Source organism: Oncorhynchus mykiss, chromosome 5 (assembly GCF_057628025.1).
Source record: "Oncorhynchus mykiss isolate SJ-2025 chromosome 5, ASM5762802v1, whole genome shotgun sequence".
NCBI classification, from domain to species: Eukaryota; Metazoa; Chordata; class Actinopteri; order Salmoniformes; family Salmonidae; genus Oncorhynchus; species Oncorhynchus mykiss.
Window position 1 is genome coordinate 30827501 of NC_143026.1, and position 21178 is coordinate 30848678.

Here is a 21178-nt window from a genome sequence, read left to right on the forward strand (position 1 = left end):
TAGTTTTGGCAAGTTGGTTAGGACATCTACTTTGTGCATGACACAAGTAATTTTTCCAACAACTGTTTACAGACAGATGATTTCACAATTCCAGTGGGTCAGAAGTTTACATACACCAAGTTGACTGTGCCTTCAAACAGCTTGGAAAATTCCAGAAAATTATGTCATGGCTTTAGAAGCTTCTGATAGGCTAATTGACATAATTTGAGTCAATTGGAGGTGTACCTGTGGGATGTATTTTAAGGCCTACCTTCAAGCGCAGTGCCTCTTTTCTTGACATCATGGGAAAATCAAAAGAAATCAGCCAAGATCTCAGAAAAATATTGTAGACCTCCACAAGTCTGGTTCATCCTTGGGAGCAATTTCCAAACGCCTGAAGATACCACATTCATCTGTACAAACAATAGTACGCAAGTATAAACACCATGTGACCATGCAGCCATCATACCGCTCAGGAAGGAGACGCGTTCTGTCTCCTAGAGAGGAAAAAAAGTGCAAATAAATCCCAGAACAACAGCAAAGGACCTTGTGAAGATGCTGGAGGAAACAGGTACAAAAATATCTATATCCACAGTAAAACGAGTCCTATATCGACATAACCTGAAAGGCCGCTCAGCAATGAAGAAGCCACTGCTCCAAAACCGCCATAAAAAGACAGACTAGGGTTTGCAACTCCACATGGGGACAAAGATCGTACATTTTAGAGAAATGTCCTCTGGTCTGATGAAACATAAATAGAACTGTTTGGCCATAATGACCATCGTTATCTTTGAAGGAAAAAATGGGAGGCTTGCAAGCCAAAGAATACCATCCCAACCGTGAAGCACCGGGGTGGCAGCATCATGATGTGGGGGTGCTTTGCTGCAGGAGGGACTGGTGCGCTTCACAAAATAAATGGCATCATGAGAAAGCAAAATTATGTGGATGTACTGAATCAACATCTCAAGACATCAGTCAGGAAGTTAAAGCTGGGTGGTTGAAACGAATCACTAATCTTATCTAACATGACTGGGTGGTTGAAAGCTAATCACTAATCTTATCTAACATGACTGGGTGGTTGTAGCTCATCACTAATCTTATCTAACATTACTGGGTGGTTGAAGCTAATCACTAATCTTATCTAACATGACTGGGTGGTTGAAGCTCATCACTAATCTTATCTAACATGACTGGGTGGTTGAAGCTCATCACTAATCTTATCTAACATGACTGGGTGGTTGAAGCTCATCACTAATCTTATCTAACATGACTGGGTGGTTGAAGCTAATCACTAATCTTATCTAACATGACTGGGTGGTTGAAGCTAATCACTAATCTTATCTAACATGACTGGGTGGTTGAAAGCTCATCACTAATCGTATCTAATATGACTGGGTGGTTGAAGCCAGTCACTCATCTTATCTAACATGACTGGGTGGTTGAAGCCAGTCACTCATCTTATCTAACATGACTGGGTGGTTGAAACTAATCCCTAATCTTATCTAACATGACTGGGTGGTTGAAGCTAATCACTAATCTTATCTAACATGACTGGGTGGTTGTAGCTCATCACTAATCTTATCTAACATGACTGGGTGGTTGAAAGCTAATTACTAATCTTATCTAACATGACTGGGTGGTTGTAGCTCATCACTAATCTTATCTAACATGACTGGGTGGTTGAAGCTAATCACTAATCTTATCTAACATGACTGGGTGGTTGTAGCTCATCACTAATCTTATCTAACATTACTGGGTGGTTGAAGCTAATCACTAATCTTATCTAACATGACTGGGTGGTTGTAGCTCATCACTAATCTTATCTAACATGACTGGGTGGTTGTAGCTCATCACTAATCTTATCTAACATGACTGGGTGGTTGTAGCTCATCACTAATCTTATCTAACATGACTGGGTGGTTGAAGCTCATCACTAATCTTATCTAACATGACTGGGTGGTTGTAGCTCATCACTAATCTTATCTAACATGACTGGGTGGTTGTAGCTCATCACTAATCTTATCTAATATGACTGGGTGGTTGAAGCTCATCACTAATCTTATCTAACATGACTGGGTGGTTGAAGCTCATCACTAATCTTATCTAACATGACTGGGTGGTTGTAGATCATCACTAATCTTATCTAACATGACTGGGTGGTTGTAGATCATCACTAATCTTATCTAACATGACTGGGTGGTTGTAGATCATCACTAATCTTATCTAACATGACTGAGTGGTTGTAGCTCATCACTAATCTTATCTAATATGACTGGGTGGTTGAAGCTAGTCAATGGAACCCTTGGTTTCACATTTGATCAGTGACACTGTCACTTCAGGGAAAGGAGGAAGATAAGATTTCTTTTCAAAGTATCCAAAAAGTGCAGTGTTTCTTCTGTCTTCCTAGGGATAAGAATGAGAGAAGAAAAACACTGAGAGAGAGAGCAATAGACAGAGAGACATGGAGAGAGGGATAGTTTGTAATTGAAGGAGGGTCTAATGGTTTTGTCTTGTTCTCTCAAACTGCCCTGGGCTTCTATGATAGCAGGAAGAAGGAGCCCCAGCTAAGTGTTTCTCAACCCAATTACCCAGCGCCGTCCTTTGAAGCCTTATGTTCTTAGTCTACTTCCTCTTTCCTCCTCTTTCCCCTATCATTCTCAGTGAGGCAGGCGGGTTATTAGCCATTGGTGTGCTGCAGTGTGCTGCCCCTGTAGGTGGTGGTTTGGCTGTTACCTGGGAGCTCTGGTGCCTCTGAGATGCCTAGAGAGTTGCATCAAACATGCTAGCATCAGACTTCCTTAGAGCTAGATCAGACAGATAGAGAGAGAGAGACAGAGAGAGAGAGAGACAGAGAGAGAGACACAGAGAGAGAGAGAGAGAGAGAGAGAGAGAGAGAGAGAGAGAGAGAGAGAGAGAGAGAGAGAGAGAGAGAGAAGAGAATAGCACAAAGTTGTGGGCAGGACAATATTCCTCAAGAGCTCAACAATGCACACCTGCCCTAAGGGGGGTCTACTGTCTCCATGGTAACCCCCATGAGGTCAGAGGTGAAAAGTGATGCATCCTCAGGTTGGCAGGCTCTTCCTGGCTACATGGTTGTTAGCCTGCCCTAATGCTGTTAATGCTCGTGTAAGACATTTTGCTCCCCCACTATTCCTCCCTCCCCATCGCTCCACATCTTGTTGTCCACTCTTCCTTCATATTTCTAATGTCCTTTATCCCCTGTTCTCCCTCTGCCTCCTCTTTTCTCATCCCCTCTCTTCTTCTGCTACTTTCTTTCTTTCTTCCCCTACTCCTCCTCTCCTCCCTGGGCTCTCATCATCCGCCCATCCCATCTCGTGTTTCCATTCAGCTCCTGTGATCAACACTGGGTCAATAATGGAGGTTGTGCTAGTGGTCTGATTGAGAAATGCTAATCTTTGATGATCTACCTGTGCTCCTCTCCTCCCCTCCCCTCCCCAATCCTCTACCCAGTCCTCTCCTCCCCTCCCCAGACCCCTCCCCAATCCTCAACCCAATCTTCTCCTCCCCTCCCCAGACCCCTCCCCAATCCTCTACCCAGTCCTCTCCTCTCCTCTCCTCCCCTCCCCAAACCCCTCCCCAATCCTCTACCCAGTCCTCTCCTCCCCTCCCCCGACCCCTCCCCAACCCTCTACCCAGTCATCTCCTCCCCTCCCCAGACCCATCCACAACCCTCTACCCAGTCCTTTATTCCCCTCCCCAGACCCCTTCCCCAGTCCTCTACCCAGTCATCTACCCAGTCCTCTACCCAGTCATCTACCCAGTCCTCTACCCAGTCCTCTACCCAGTCCTCTCCTCTCACGGAAACACAGAGAGCTTTTGACCCATCAAGGTTAGCTCTCTTTCATCCTCCTCTTTCACTGCTCTCAATCTCTGCCCCCTCTGATTTCACGTCAGCAAGGGGAGAGTAAGAGAGAGTAATGACTTCTTAGCCAATGGCCATAAAACACATGACAGGGCTGGACAAAGATGACATGAATTAGGAGGAGTTGTGGTTTTGTGGTTGGTTGTTTAGACCGTTGTTCTTTTCATGGCCGTTCACTGGACATGAGCATCTTTTCTTGGAGGGCATTGTGTGTGTGTGTGTGTGGCCGGCCCAGTATGGTAGCAAATGGCTGTGTTATGCTGGGCTCTGAGATGAAACATGTGTATCTGACAGGACAAGTGGCTCCTTTGTGTCTCCTGCCATATCTCCACTGGACAGGGAGGCAGAGGGAAGGTGTGTGTGTGTGTGTGTGTGTGTGTGTGTGTGTGTGTGTGTGTGTGTGTGTGTGTGTGTGTGTGTGTGTGTGTGTGTGTGTGTGTGTGTGTGTGTGTGTGTGTGTGTGTGTGTGTGTGTGTGTGTGTGTGTGTGTGTGTGTGTGTGTGTGTGTGTGTGTGTGTGTGTGTGTGTGTGTGTGTGTGAGAGAGAGAGAAAGTGTGTCTGCATTACATATGAATTACCATGGTTTAATAGATACTAACTATTTCAAATCTTAGCTTCACTTATTCAAACAAATATTCATACAAATACAGTATTTTATACTCCAGCTGTTCATTGGGTATTTTTAAAGCATGAAATGGTCAGAGCAAGGACTATTGAGGCTAGTAAGAATACTGTGATTGTTTGATTACAATCAGAAGAATTGTGGATTGTTTTTTCCCTTGATATCCAATCTGATTATGCCTCTGACCCTGAGGGTTGAGAGAGAGAGAGAGAGAGAGAGAGAGAGCAATAGATGGAAAGAAAAGAGAGGGAGGACAGAGAGAGAAGGAAGAGAGTGTTTTTTAAAAAAAAATCCTCCGTCCTGTTTTCTTCTTGCTACCCTATTGCTTATGAAAGTGTAATTCACTCTAAAAATAGCAGCCCCATCATCAGGAACCTTTGCCTCAGAGCTCGGGGCTCGGGCGGAGGGTGGGAGCATTTAGAGCGGAGGACATCGAGGGTAAGTGAGGGTGAGAGGGTCTCGAGTGAGCATATATGGACAGATGTTGTCTTGTGACTGCATGTGTGGTTATCTGTAACTAGTGAACTTTAAATCAGTATGAGGCCCTCTCACAGCAAGGAATAGGCTCTCACCCCTGTGTGTTCCAGACTGTCTTTTTATACGCCTGGTTAAGAAATGCTCCTACGCTCCTAAGTCTAGACGAGAGAGGTACGGGGGGCAAATTTGGGGGAGGAAGAGGGATAAAATACTTCTGTTTCTGCTTAGTTTGTGATATGAGCACCTAGCTCAATCAAAGCCTGCCTAAAGAGCACCTCTGCGCTCATATCATGGTCTATGATCATCCTGTGTCACTTTAGTTGGACTTAGAACATACACTTTATGACACTGTCAATAAGCATTATGACCATCATAATCATGTAAACCAGATAGGCCTGTCACCTACATGCCCATATGTCAGTCATCAGTCACAAAGAAGGTGTCTTGTCCTGCTCCTGAAATCTGCTCCTGAAGTCATCCCAGTCATCAGCAACAGACCAATAGGGTAGGTTCATCTCTGACATCAACGTGTGTGCAGTTACAATGATAATTTAACATGGTCAATATATATTTTTTGTATAAATAACGTGAACATACTGTTGACAACCACCTTGTGTGGTAGGTTATGTGGGTTTTGACACTCTAATGTAGGTGTCATAACCAGCCATAGATAATGCAATATATGTCACAACAGGTCAAAACATATGTGTCATGGCAGTGTTATGACCATATTATAGCCGATTATGACAAGTTATTTAAGTCAGCTGTTATGAAATATTATGGAATGGTTATGACTGTGGCATAACGTTTTATGATGCTCGGTGTCAAGTGTTGCCGGTAAAATATATAAAACAACGGAAAGTCTAGTTTTAGACTCCACTGGGCCTTTAGAACTGAATGTTAAAACAAAAAAACGTTCTCTCCACTGTCAAGAAGGGGGCCACTAAAAGGCTTGAGCCGGCCACTGCTATTAGCTTAGCATTAGCATTGTTGAGGTCAAAACATTAAGAGTGGTAGGATGCCGTGTCCCACTCTTTATCTACAGCCGTGTATTTGAGAACAATAGGTAGTCAGGTTGGTAGCGATTGGGCCGTTTCAGTAGAGTGCAGCAGTTGAGGAGTTTTAATAGAATGTGTAATGGAATTCAGTGATAATGCACGTTTTCTCCTTCACCCTGATTATCACAAAATTGCGCCCTCATTCCATTGTTCAACATCCCAATCACTGCTTGAGATTTAAGTAGAGACAAGTCAATGAATGTTAAGTATCACCATTTTGTTAGACGCACTAATGAAATTGGCCAACACTTTAGCTCTGACAGAATCTGTTCAAGCGCTTTACACACAAGGAGAGACAGAGAGGTAAAACAATCAACTGAATAATGACTTTGTGTGGTGTAGCGCCGTAGTGGCTTTGCCTTGTATAGTACAGCTCCCTCAGCAGAGTCCAACACCAGAAGACAGACAATGGGAGGGGAGGGGGTTGAAGGGCAAGAGTAGATAAAACAGAGATGGGAGAAAGAAGGTAAAGGTGAATATGAATGGAGAAGAGATGGTGGTGAGGTGATGGTGTAGATGGAGGGTTTCAGAAATACTCAGGGGTTTGAGCCAAGAGGTTCTATGGAGGACATGTTTGTTTTCCTCCACATTGCTCCCTCCCGTCTGTCCCAGAGGCCCTGAAGTGGTTGGGCCAGAGTGTGTCTGTGTGACACCAGACAGGAAGATAAAGTACCAGGAATGTGTCTGAACCAACAAGCAATGCTACTGCTGGAAAGCTGAGCTGTGTGTGTGTGTGTGTGTGTGTGTGTGTGTGTGTGTGTGTGTGTGTGTGTGTGTGTGTGTGTGTGTGTGTGTGTGTGTGTGTGTGTGTGTGTGTGTGTGTGTGTGTGTGTGTGTGTCTGTGTGTGCGTGCGTGCGTGCGTGCGTGCGTGCGTGCGTGCGTGTGTGGTGAGTGCATGAAGGGAAGTCAAACAGGCGGTATCAATCTCGTCATCATAAACACACGTGGCCTCTGTTTCCTGGCTAAACTCAACATACAAACAAAATCACTGGCTTCTCCTTCACTGTTGATAGTTGGTATGGAGCCATTAGTCTCCCAGACACGGAACGCACAAACAGGGCAATAGGATTGTAATGGATTGCTGTCAATAAGAGGTCAGGAGCAAAGATTTAGATCAGGCCTGGTGTTGGTATAGGCTTGTTTCTCTATTGATTTAATAAAGTGGGATGTGTCTTAATAGATTTTTAGTCATTGGGACCATTTCAGCAGGGCTCTGGTTGACTGTTGCTTTAGCCCAGTGCTAATAAATGTGATTCATGTTCTAATCCACTTCATCAAGCCCTTGATATGCAATAAATGTGCAGTGTGACAGTGTTTATAACTCCCTCTCCCTCCAGATGCTGGAGCCCAAGGTGGATACTCCTCCATGTGAGTTGGGAGGAGGACAAGGCCTACCCCTGCCAGGGTCTGAAGAGGACCACCTCTACCCCTACCCCTCCAGCCCCTCAGAGCCCCTGACCCTGGGCAACCCGTACCCCTCTGAGCTTCTCACCCCCCTGGAGGAGGTTTGCACCCCACTGGGCGACGGAGAGGAGCACAAGGTGCCACCCACCCCACCGCCCTCCACCGAGTGGGAGGACAGCAAGAGCATGGAGGGCACTGAGCCTGAGATCTGGCGGGAAAGAGAGGAGGAGGTGGAGGAGGTGGAGGAGGGGGAGGAGGAGAGGAAGGGTGAGGAGGAAGCAGAGATAGAGGAGGGAGGGGAAAGAGAGAGGGAGGAGGAGGAGGAGGGAGGAGATGTGAAACCCCCGGGGACAGATGACGAAGCCCCGTCAGACCCCCCCGACACCAACGCCCACCCCTCCTCTTCATCCTCCTTCGTCATCCCCGAGCTCCGCCTAGACCGCTCCTTCAGCGCCGATGCCCTCTCCTCGCCCAACACCGACGAAGAGTATGACGAGGACGATGATGAAGATGACGATGATGATGAGGAAGATGACAGCGATGATACCTACCTAGAGCGCAGCGACAGTAAGCGTCGTAGCATGGTGGAGGGCTCTGCCTGCGAGAAGCACGGCGGCAGGTTGAGTGTCCAGAACTCCCTGCGGCGCCGCACGCACAGCGAGGGCAGTCTGCTACAGGACCCACGCGCCACTGGCTTCACCTCAGACAATGCCATCAACTGCCTGGACCCGACACACGCCCACAAGGGGGGCTGGACGCTGCCCTCGCCTAAGACCCTGAAGAAGGAGCTGACCAAGAACGGAGGCTCCATGCACCAGCTCTGCATGCTCTTCTCTGGCAGGAAGGTCAGTACAGAACCATGCTCAGACACACACATACACACACACACAGTGTGCGCACACACAAACAGACACACACACACACACATACAAATACATGCATGCACAGATGCGCACACAAACACACACTAAATCACATAGGTTAATGCCATATACACACTAGTACCAAGAAACTATGCCATATTTGGTCTACAGCTGTTGTATTCGGCCGATGTGACAAATACAATTTGATTTGATGTTTTAAAGGCCTGTGTCGATATAAGACTGATCATACAGGAAAAATCAGGCATTCACTGTAAATATTTTTAATATTATTTTTGTATGATCTGTGATACCATGAATAGGTTGTTTCTCATCATAAGATAGGTTCAGTGGGAAAGACAACGGGTCTACATTTTAGAGATTGGCCGCCATCGAGTGGTGAACGTGAGAACTTAGAATGTCATTACAGTTGAGTTTGCAGTATTCAACATTACCCACTAGAGGGCAAGCGGTGTCTGGTTCTCTTTTTCACATTTTTCCATTGAGCAGGAGCAAAACCTCACCTCAACTTATACTCACCAATGATAAACAACCTGTATTATTATTATATACACACACCTGCCCATCAGGATTAAATAAAACATGTTATGAGAGTGGTTGTGTGTGTGTGTGTGTGTGTGTGTGTGTGTGTGTGTGTGTGTGTGTGTGTGTGTGTGTGTGTGTGTGTGTGTGTGTGATTGAGTGTGTTTGAGTGGGAGAAAGAGCAGGAGAAAGGGCTAAGAGAGGCAGTAGGTATGGTTGGTGTACTGAATTAGCCTAGGTCGAAACAGCTATGTTGGCCAATAGTGTGACTGTTAGCTGTTGGTAGGTGGTAACTAAGCATCTGAGAGCACAGCAGAGGCCATTCTACTGGCCAATGTACAGTCACTTGATAATAAGATGGATGACCTCCGATCGCGGATTTGCTACCAACGGATCTCTCGGAACTGCAATATTCTTTGCTTTTCAGAAACATGGCTCTTGGAGAAGATATCCCCCACGGCTATCCAACTCGATGGATTCTATTCACCGGGCCGACAGGACTGTGGAGTCGGAAAATCAAGGGGGGGAGGGGTTTGCCACTTTATCAACACCAACTGGTGTGCTGATTCCAGTGTGGTGGACGTGTCGACCCACTGTTCATCCATCTTGGAATACCTGATGGTCAAATGCTGACCCTTCTATCTCCCGAGGGAGTTTTCAGCTGTTATCGTGACTGCTGTATACATTCCACCTCAGTACAATAAAAAATAACAATCTGGTGCTTAACGAACTGTACAAGGCTATAAACAAGCAGAAAAACTACACCCAGAGGCTGCCTTTCTGGTTGCCAGCGACTAGGAGCGATAAAGTCCTAGACCACTGCTATTCTACCCACAAGTAAGCATACAAGGCATGCCCTCATCCGCCATTTGGCAAATCAGATCGTGACTCTGTACTCTTGCTTCCTGTTTACAAGCAGAAGCAGAAACAGGAAGTAGCCGCAATTCGCTCCGCATTCCGCCCCAACAGATCCATAGATGACGCATTCTCAATTGCTCTGCACACTGCCCTCACCCACCTAGGTAACCATTATACCATTATACCCTCCATGCTCGTCACTAAGCTTAGGACTCGTAGGATCCTGGACTTCCTGACGGGCCGACCCCAGACGGTGAGGGTAGGCAACATCACCTGTGCCACGGCTGAACCTTAACACAGGGGTCCCACAGGGGTGTGCTTAGTCTCCTTCTGTGCTCCCTGTTCACCCACGACGCACGCCTTCAACACCATTATTAAGTTAGCTGACGACACGACAGTGGTAGGCCTGATCACCGGTGATGATGAGTCAGCCTACAGGGAGGATGTCAGTGACCTGGCGGTGTAGTGCCAGAGAGAGAGTGATAGAGAGAACGAGAGAGCGAGAGAGAGAGAGCGAAAGCGAGAGATAGAGAGAGAGATAGAGAGAGAGAGCTCTAGTTGTTGGTCTGACATGGAGCCTTAAATGGCGTTTCGTTCTCTGTATGGAGTTAGGAATGCAGCTAGCAGGCTGAGCCTATTGGTCTTGGCAGATTCTGGGAGTAATTTTACTACCTATTGGCGTCATGGACCGAGCTCTACAGCTCTGTGTTTCCATTATTTAAAAGGTCTGTCAGTCCCTCACACTAAATCACATGGCATCTCTAAATTAGGTGAGATCTAGATTGTGTGTGCGTGTGTGTGTTTAAGGTGCTTGTGTGTGCATATGTCTGTTTACTTGTCTATCTGTGTGTAAGCAGAATGTAAACTATCATGTGCTGCAAAAAGAGGAGATCCATAGGGTAAAGTTGGTTCAATAGCTTGACCAATTGGAGGGATTTACAAATTGTGCTTTGGTTGGAGCTGTTAAAGACATGAACATGTGGATTATAGAAAAAGAAGAATACACAACATTTGGTTGTAGATCAGCAGTTTTTCTCTTGTTATGTTTGTCACTGACAGTCATACTCAATTAGCCATGTTAGCTAACAAATTTTAAATTGGTAAATTAGTTTAGCCAGCTGTCTAAATCATGGCCCAACACCGCCCGGGCATGCAGGGCACATGCCCAAAGGCCCTGACCTCAAATCACTCTCACTCAGATATCACTAACGTGGCATTGAATTGCAGGAAACGTTCTATAAAACAGCAAAAATGTTATCTTTGCCCCATGGAAAAATGATCAGAACTGCCTGAAATGTGGTATAAAATTGGAAAATGTTCTCTCTGTCCCATGGAGCGATTTACCAGATACAGCAATACCTACTGTAGCAATACAAAACATTTCACACATGATCCAAAAAGTAAAAAGAAAGAAATTAAGAGATGTCAGAACGAGCAATGTCAGAGTCAGGAATATAAATATATATGTATATAGTGGTGTATATAGACAGTATGTTAATAGAAAAGGTGTATTTAGGATGAGCCATTACTAGAATTCAGTATATACATATTTAACTAGGCAAGTCAGTTAAGAACAAATTCTTATATACAATGAAGGCCTACACCGGCAAAACCCGGACGGGACTCCCAATCACGGCTGGTTGTGATACAGCCTGGATTCAAACCGGGGTGTCTGTAGTGACTCCTCATGCACTGAGATGCAGTGTCTTAGACCACTGCACCACTTGGGATACACTTTATATGTTAATACTGTATCCCATTAGATACAGTGGCTTGCGAAAGTATTCACCCCCTTGGCATTTTTCCTATTTTGTTGCCTTACAACCTGGAATTAAAATAGATTTTTGGGCGTTTGTATCATTTGATTTACACAACAAAATATTTTTAATTGTGAAACAGACAAGAAATAAGACAAAACAACTGAAAACTTGAGCTTGCATAACTATTCACCCCCCCCCAAAGTCAATACTTTGTAGAGGCACCTTTTCCAGCAATTACAGCTGCAAGTCTCTTGTGGTATGTCTCTATAAGCTTGGTACATCTAGCCAACTGGTACTTTTGCCCATTCTTCAAGGCAAAACTGCTCCAGCTCCTTCAAGTTGGATGTGTTCCGCTGGTGTACTGCAATCTTTAAGTCATACCACAGATTCTCAATTGGATTGAGGTCTGGGCTTTGACTAGGCCATTCCAAGACATTTAAATGTTTTCCCTTAAATGTCTTGTGTGTTGCTTTAGCAGTATGCTTAGGGCCATTGTCCTGCTGTAAGGTGAAGCTCTGTCCTAGTCTCAAATCTTTTAAAGACTGAAGCAGGTTTCCCTCAAGAATTTCCCAGTATTTAGTTCCATCCATCATTCCTTCAATTCTGACCAGTTTCCCAGTCCCTGCCGATGAAAAACACCCCCATGCTTCATTGTGGGGATGGTATTCTCGGGGTGATGAGAGGTGTTGGGTTTGCGCCAGACATAGCGTTTTCCTTGAATGCCAAAGTACATTCTTCCATATGTTTGGTGAGTCTCCCACATGCCTTTTGGCAAACACCAAGCATGTTTGCTTATTCTTCTCTTTAAGCAATGGCTTTTTTTCTGTCCACTCTTCTGTAAAGCCCAGCTCTGTGGAGTGTATAGCTAAAAATGGTCCTATGGACAGATACTCCAATCTCCACTGTGGAGCTTTTGAGCTCCTTCAGGGTTATCTTTGGTCTCTTTGTTGCCTCTCTGATTAATGCCTTGTCTGGTCCGTGAGTTTTGGTGGGCGGACCTCTCTTGGCAGGTTTGTTTTTATGCCATATTCTTTCCATATTTTAATAATGGATTTAATGATGCTCCGTGGGATGTTCAAAGTTTCGGATATTGTTTTAGGACCCAACCCTGATCTGTACTTCTCCACAACTTTGTCCCTGACCTGTTTGGGAGAGCTCCTTGGTTTTCATGGTGCCGCTTGCTTGGTGGTGCCCCTTGCTTAGGGGTGTTGTAGACTCTGGGGCCTTTCAGAATAGGTGTATATGATCTCAGTAATCAGTGACAGATCATGTGACACTTAGATTGCACACATGTGAACTTTATACATATGCACACACTCCTTTTGTGTTTTTTTAGAAGGTTCAACAATTTGAACTATTTTGTGTATGTGCATTACTGCATTCTGTTGTCTGTTACACAAAATAGAGTGCAGTAGGACACAGGGTATGAATGGACCCTACAGTATTACCACATAGTCCATCTGAGTTAAAAACTCTTCTCTTCTTGTGCTACAACAAAATACCTAGTTCCCTTGTGCTGTCAGCCCTGGTGTACACCATAGGGATTTATACACTGCAGTATCCAACATAGCCCCGAGCCTTGTTTCTGTGTATATACGATGTAGACAAATTATGGTAGCCTTTAAAGTGCTGGAGTGTGTAGTTAGTCAGCATAAAGATGCCATGTGGCATGGATGGAAACATACTTGAACCTTCGTAGAGATGTGTCAGTGGTTTACATCAGAAGGAGTTAACTATTTACGGGCAGGACTTGATATAGAAGGTGAAACACAAATTCCACCTTGTAGATATTCTACATAACTCGTGTGGATACATTTTTCTTAGATGAAGAAGATATTGATTGTTATTTCGTAGATTTGTCCGTCAGCGCCACCTCCTATTGGACAGTGGGAGAAAGGCATTGTGGGTTATTTATACACAGCTCCCCCATGGATCAATGGCAAGCTCTCCAAGGCTGTCAGAGACACCTCGTCACTTAGCGATTGTCACTCTGGGTTACCAAACATCACTGTAGATGAGAAGGATAGACCCAGTCGGTATTAGATAGATAGGTTTCTCCATTGGCTCACAGCAAGACCTGACCTTTTTCAAATGCAATTTAAAAAAATTCTCATTGTTTTAGTCAATTACAAAGCTAAATTTAAAGTACAACATGTCTAAACACTACTTTTCAACATTGCCTGCTCCCATGTTCTCACTACTAAAAACGTAATATTGTCAGGCTTCCCTCAGGCCCCTTTTCATGACGGTGCTAGCAGCCACATGAGTGAGTGCTAGCGGAACATTAAGCCAGCCAAGACCAACAACACAAACAAACATATACAGTGAGTGACGTTACTAACGGACTATGCTAAACAAGTTAAATGTCTTACCTGTGACACACACACATAGCTACACACAGCCTACTTGGACACCGGGTCCCCACATTTCCCACTCTCCCACGCTGAATAACCTGAAGCCACAGGGCTCTTCTCACAGGCTTTATTTCCCTATGTGGGAGCATTGATTTTTGACCTGGTTACATGTACTTTGAAGAACACAGAGGCTTTTCGGCATGTTTTGTTATTTCTGTGTAAGAAAAAATTGAAGTCAAAGTAGGCTCTTTTACACTTGGGGTCAATGGGAAATAATGTTTTTTTTTCCCCCAAATTGTAGGCGTGGTCGAGGGGAATTCCTTATTATTCCATGAGTATCGACTCGCACTATGGAGAAAGACAAGGGAAAATGTTGGTGTGTGTATGTTGGCATCTCTTGTCCACTCTTCTATTCGTGTCTCTTCTCTCCTCTATCTCTAAATCTTTCCTCTTAGCTCTGGGGTGTTTATAGAGTCCTTTAATAGTTCTGATTTACATGCTATTGTCCTCTTTTCTTTCTTTCCGCTCTGCTGTTTTTCCCTGTGTTAGAAGCCTTTAGTGCCCCTTCATAAGGGCAGGGAGAGAGAGAAAGAGCAAGAGAGTTAGAGTGGCACACACCAAGAGTGTGCTGGAGCCAATCTCAATGTGATGACTAAATCACAATGGCTTATTTTTTCGTTGGTCACACTTGTGCCTGAACTCCTTGTCAACTTCTCCTCCACACAGATACATCACACTCATATATATACCTGTCTGACTGAGCTGCAGGTTATTGTCATTGGGTTACACTTGGAATTAGTGTTTAGAAAAGTGCATAGAGAGCATTCCAGGTGACATAGGTGCCGAGGTAATCTGAGTTTACAAGGTCAAGCCATTAAGTTGATGGGAGTTGGATCTGTGTTTGAAATGGCTGCATAAACACATGCAATCGTAACAGGCTAGGGAAACATAATTTTATTGTGTTTACTGAGGGAGCTTACGTTTTCATGCAGCACCACACACAAGAATGCACTGACATAAATATATACAAACATGCCGGTATGTACTCACACCCACACCCAAACCCACACACAGACACAGATACACACACACATACAAACAAACAAACACACACACACACACACACACACACACACACACACACACACACACAAACACACAAACACGCACATAAACACATACCTGCCCATCAGGATTAAATAAAACATATTATGAGAGTGGTTGTGTGTGTGTGTGTGTGTGTGTGTGTGTGTGTGTGTGTGTGTGTGTGTGTGTATGCGCTGATGTGTGAGTGTTCTTTAGAGACAGTGGGGGACAGACACCTCACACTGAGTGATGGATGGTGAGATGAAAGATGGTCTGGTGTTATGTTGAACTCATCCATCCTCCCTCTATCCTCCACCATGATGTATTGGTTCAACAACTGCAACATCCTTCTGGGGTTTGTGAGAAGCAGTAGTATTATAAGCATGTTCTGGCAGGACAAGACTGTCTTCAGTTAGTTTGTCCTGGTCATTGGGGTGGCAGGGTAGCCTAGTGGAAAATAAGAATTTGTAATGTAATTTCAATCACAGTTAAGCTGTTCGCTGTTCTATCCAATAGGAACCGGATGGAGAAAATAGAGAAGAGTTGATCACTAACATCAAACCCTATGAAGTCTTCAAAGTCATGACCTGAAAGTGCCTTGACATCATATACAGGTCATGACTTTTGGTTCATGGATGAAGACTTCATGTTTTGCTTGGCTGAAAAGCAATTGAAGTAGAAGACAATTTCATTGAAAGTTCTGGCCTTGAGAAAGATAAAAATGTGAATTTCAGAGTCAAGGCCAGGGAGCTTTCCAGGGAGGTTAGAACTCTGTAATCTCTGTGTAGTTTTCCTCTCTGTCAAGTCAGCAGCCATTTCTTCCTCTGCAAGTTCGAATCAAATAACTTCAATTACTTTCTTACAACATCTGAGGATTATGTCAAACTGGGCAGTGTTTGTTTCTAATGTAGTTCCTCAGCTACTAGCTAGAGGGCATAGTGGGTGAAGGGCACAGCCTTGCTGTTAGAAGGCCTGCTATTCTGACCCTTAACAACAGTCCCAAAAGACAGTTAACCAGACAAATCTCTGTATGGCAAACACAGTGCTAAATATGAACCATTCTATCTTTAGGGAACGACAACTGAATCAAGATGTAGATAAGAATTGTGCATAGAGTAGTGTTGTTGTAGTGAAGTCCAACACTGACAGAGAACAACTGTTACGTTGACATTGTCTCATTCTGTTAGCTTAGCTAGCTCCAAAACACATGTAAAGACACTGTGTGGTCTACAGTATTGGTGTTTACTTTGGTCTCAGAGAACACAGTTACGGTTAAAGCATTTGGCACAGGGTTCTACTAAGAGTGTACCACTCCAAACAGCGAGGATGCTGGGTAAACATATGGCGGTGTTCTGGTTGGCTGGGACCATCCGAGGGGACAAAGGGTCATCAGGGGGTCAGTCTCATGTGGGACACTGGAGCTGGAGTCATCTAGTAAAACGCTAAATGGGTAACATGTAAATATTTGTGGAGTGGAGTAAACTGTGAGTGTGTACAGGACATTCAACCCACGCCAAGGCCCCCCTCTCCATTCAAAAATGCCTGACTGGAGCGCATGTAGGTTTTAAATATGGTGTTTGATAAATGGTATTTCACAGTTTATCCAAGCTTGTCTTGACTGGAGTTTATATAGTAATTGAAATACATGTTTTATTGACATTACATACACAATACATGATGTAGGCCTATAGCAGGGGAGTTTCTCAATGGGTTTTGTGAGGTTTGTAAGTAATCATCTCCAGTAAGGTTCCCATCTCTTCTTTCCTTTATGACCAGTACAAATGGGTTTAGAACGTATATGAACTCACCAACCTTTTATCCAAACATGATGCTCATGATACATGAGCCATTCTTTGTTTATTTCCAACATCATCAGCAGGGAGGTTTTGGGAAGAGGATGAACGGGAGGGTATGACTGTAAGTAAGTAAGTGTGTGTGTGTGAGTGTGTGTGTGTGTGTGTGTGTGTGTGTGTGTGTGTGTGTGTGTGTGTGTGTGTGTGTGTGTGTGTGTGTGTGTGTGTGTGTGTGTGTGTGTGTGTGTGTGTGTGTGTGTGTGTGTGTGTGTGTGTGTGTGTGTGTGTGTGTGTGTGTGTGTGTGTGTGTGTGAAGAGGCATTAACGTGGCAAGGATAGATCTTCATGATACATATCCTGTGTCTTACTTTGTCATAGAATAAACTAAGGTACTGGCATAGTTACATAGTGTTGTCTGTTTTGAGTAATAGTCTCCGGTATTAGTTTCTCTCTCTCTAACTTTTTCTGTTCCGCCAGCCACTTGGAAAGGCCTGCTGGGACTGGAGCTGATTGAAGTGAGGAGGGGGGTTGGGGGGAATTCAGCTTTTGGGGAGAGAGGCAGGTGTAATGACAAGGATGGAGCATGCATCAAGGTAAAGAGACATTAATGAGGAAGTTGGCCTTCTGTTTTTATGGCTGTTACCATGATTACACCTTTGATACAGCGCAAACATTCTAAAAGTCAATCGCAGTGCGATGGTGTTTATCTGCGTTGGTTTGAATCGCAGCCTAAGAACTCTGGGCAAAAGTAGTTGATGACATAGATCAGGGGTAGTCAGCCCTTTTCCTGGAGTGCCACAGGTACAGCAAGATTTTGTTCTAACTAGACACCACACCAGAGCAACTGAGCTAAATTATCAGTTCAGTGATTACCTAATTTCAACACACCTGGTCTTCCAGATCAGTTCAATCTTAAACATGAAGTGCCTGCGTCCCTCCAGGACCAGGGTTGCCTACCCCTGACATAGGGAATAGAGAACCCTTCTGTACTCGCCCACAGTGACAATGGCCCATTCCTGATTGGTCTAGACACTCCATTCCAAAGAGTTATGTGGCCTGTTAACACAGGTCATTGTTTCCTGCCTCACCCCATTCGGATAACTGTCAGATAGAGCTAATGCAGTAAAAATGTACTAAGTGGGTTTAGTAGGGATGAGTTGTGGCCTGTGACACATTTTCTCTTCACACCCTGCTACATTATTCTGCGAGGTTAGCGCATGATGCTAGGCTATACATACAACTGAAAGAATGCTTGTGTGGTGCGCTACGTGGCGTGAATGCCAACCCAGATAGAGATAGATGTAATGGGTAACGCATGATCCAAATACCCTTCAGTGTACTGGGGTAAATATACTGTGAGACTCGAGGAGGGACCCATTTAGAGCAGGGAGAATGCTAGCTAAGTATGTGCATTCCTCCAAGGGGATGCTGCTAGACAGGCAGGAAAAGGGGAAGACATTGTGGCTCTGGAGATAGACAGTCACACTGACATGAGGGGGAAAGAGCAGGCTATCTGGGCGACTGCGATAGAGGGTCTTCTGAGAAGAGCCATCAGAATGAGGTTTTCATGGGCTTATGAAGGAGTGTCAGAATGTTCTGACATGGACGCCTTTCTTTGTGACTGACTGTTTGTCAAAACAAATAGAATGGTCATGCAACTTAAAGAGATGTGCCTGCCTGCTTTAAAGATTTCCTGCCATTCCTAGAGATAATACAGGCCATAGTTAAACTGGAGGACTCTGTGTGCTTCTGTTTGTGTAACTATGTTTTTACGTGTCATTTCATTTAAAAATGGTAGACATTGTCCCTGCACCCTGACAATGAGTCTTCATTGTTTTCTATTCTTCACAACTATGAAGGTACCAAATATTATTGTTTTGCGTGTGTGCGTGCCTGCGTGTGCGTGTGTGAGCACAGGTGCGCAGAGTCGTGTGTGTGTGTGTGTGTGTGTGTGTGTGTGCGTGCGTGCGTGTGCGCGCGCGTGTGCGAGAGAGAGATGAGGAATGACAGCTCCAGCCAGTACAGTGTTGGCCTCCACCCAGCCAGTTCTCTAATCTAATCGGAGACTCCCTTTGTTGAACAGCTCAATGTCAAACAAACTATTCAACCTCTTAAGGAAACATTTATTCACAGTCATAATTATTAGTATTAACATTTACATTGACAAGTTCTGTAATTTGGAAATGTGATCCGAGATCTGCCATTGCCAAGTACACTACATTACCAAAGGTATGTGGACACCTGCTCGTCGAACATCTCATTCCAAAATCTTGGGCATTAACATGGAGTTGGTCCCCCTTTGCTGCTACAACAGCCTCCACTCTTCTGGAAAGGTTTTCCACTAGATGTTGGAACATTGCTGCAGGGACTTGCTTCCATTCAGCCATAAGAGCATTAGTGAGGTCGAACACTGATTTTGGGCGATTAGGCCTGGCTCACAGTCGGCTTTCTAATTCATCCCAAAGGTGTTCGATGGGGTTGAGGTCAGGGCTTTGTGCAGGTCAGTCAAGTTCTTCCACACCGATCTTGACAAAACATTTCTGTATGGACCTCGCTTTGTGCAAGGGGCATTATCATGCTGAAATAGCAGAGGGCCTTCCCCAAACTGTTGCCACAAAGTTGGAAGCACAGAATAATTTAGAATGTCATTGTATGCTGTAGAGTTAAGATTTCCCTTCACTGGAACTAAGAGGGCTGGCAGTGGAAATACAGTTCCAGACCATTATTCCTCCTCCACCAAACGTTACAGTTGGCACTATGCATTGGGGCAAGTAGTGATCTCCTGGCATCCTCCAAACACAGATTAGTCCATCGGACTGGCAGATGGTGAAGCGTGATTCATCACTACAGAAAATGCATTTCCACTGCTCCAGAGTCCAATGGCGGCGAGTTTTACATTTCTCCGGCTGACGCTTGGCATTGCGCATGGTGATCTTAGGCTTGTGTGTGGCTGCTCGTCTATGGAAACCCATTTCATGACGCTCCCGACAAACAGTTGTTGTGCTGACTTTGCTTCCAGAGGCAGTTCGGAAGTGTTGCAACAAAGGACAGACAATTTACGTATTTCAGCACTCGGCGGACCCGTTCTGTGAGCTTGTGTGGCCTATCACTTCTGAGCAGTTGTTGCTCCTAGATGTTTCCACTTCACAATGGCAAGGGCACAGTGGCAAGAGAAAACTTGTTGCTCCTAGATGTTTCCACTCCACAATGGCAATGGCACAGTGGCAAGAGAAAACTCTAGCTGGAAGCAAGAAACATTTAGAGGAATCCTCCTCTGACTGACCAAGTTCAGAGTATAGGATATGCACTGACTATGCAAAACATTTCTTATTCCATGAGACTGACCAGGTGAATCCAGGTGAAAGCTATGATTCCTAGACTGACCAGGTGAATCCAGGTGAAAGCTATGATTCCTTTTTGATGTCACTTGTTAAATCCACTTCAATCAGTGTAGAAGGGGAGGAGACAGTTTAAAGAATGATTTTTAAGCCTTGAGACAATTGTAGACATGGATCGTGTATGTGTGTCATTCAGAGGCTGAAGGTAAAGTGCCTTTGAATGGAATATGGTAGTTGCTGCCAGGCGCACTGGTTTGAGTGTGTCAAGAATGGTCCACCACCAAAGGACATCCAGCCAACCTGGCACAAGTGTGGGAAGCATTGGAGTCAACATGGGCCAGCATCCCTGTGGAAGGCATTGGACACCTTCTAGAGTCCATGCCTCAACGAATTGAGGCTGTTCTGAGGGCAAAAGGGGGGGGGGGGGGGGTGTTCGACTCAATGTTAGGAGGGTGTTCCTAATGTGTTGTAGCTGTCCTAAAATATAATAATTTCAGATCTGCACAAGTACCTAGGAGCTGAAGGTCAACTTGGGATTCAGTATGAGGCTACCAAGTTATGGACGTCATGAATGGTACCCTTTTTCCATGGGACGTAGCCATGATAAGTTGCCATTCAGAATGCCCACGCCCAGTAGTCTGCAGAATGCAGCCAGGCGGTCTGTCCAAAGTTCCCAGCTCCAATCCCCATCAGGTGGTGTTGCAACCAAGTGGGCCAGCCATTTAACATGTTGACCTTTTAGTCATACAGCAGATGCTCTTATCCCGAGCGACTTACAGTAGTGAGTGCATATATTTTCATAACTTATCGTACCAACCCACACCCCACTAACCAAACCTCTAGACTTGACCCTGCCATAAGGTCAGCCTTGCGTTAGCTCCCTCTCTCTCTACAGGGTTCTACAGGAGCTCAGTCCCTCAGCCTAAAATGAAATGTTTTCTTAAATCCCTGCCACAATGGCTTGGTAATCCCCAGATAATGAAGAGAAGCTCTTTTGTTTGTTTGTGTGGCGGTGATTGTGTGGCTGCTTCCTCTGAGGCTTTAGCGTGCTGGGGTCTTAGAAGCAGCATTGTGAGACACAGTGGGAATGGGCTATGGGAACAGTCTGCCTTCATCCATTTAGAACGAAATGTTGCTTGGCACTGATTCAGGAACAGTGTGG

The 21178-nt window shown here is 44.9% G+C and overlaps 1 protein-coding gene across 13 annotated transcripts in view; it reads left to right on the top strand.

The window, feature by feature from the left end:
- Positions 1–21178, top strand: part of rgs3a (regulator of G protein signaling 3a) — a 182693-nt gene that overhangs the window by 117143 nt on the left and 44372 nt on the right. For 10 of the 13 annotated variants that reach the window (XM_090234482.1, XM_090234483.1, XM_090234480.1 and 7 more), the window contains one exon: positions 7358–8269. In XM_090234482.1, the coding sequence (XP_090090608.1) occupies positions 7358–8269 (912 nt within the window). Of the gene's footprint in view, positions 1–4344; positions 5467–7357; positions 8270–9254; positions 11101–21178 lie in introns of those variants that run through there. The other 3 variants (XM_090234487.1, XM_090234488.1, XM_090234484.1) reach the window with 2 other exon arrangements.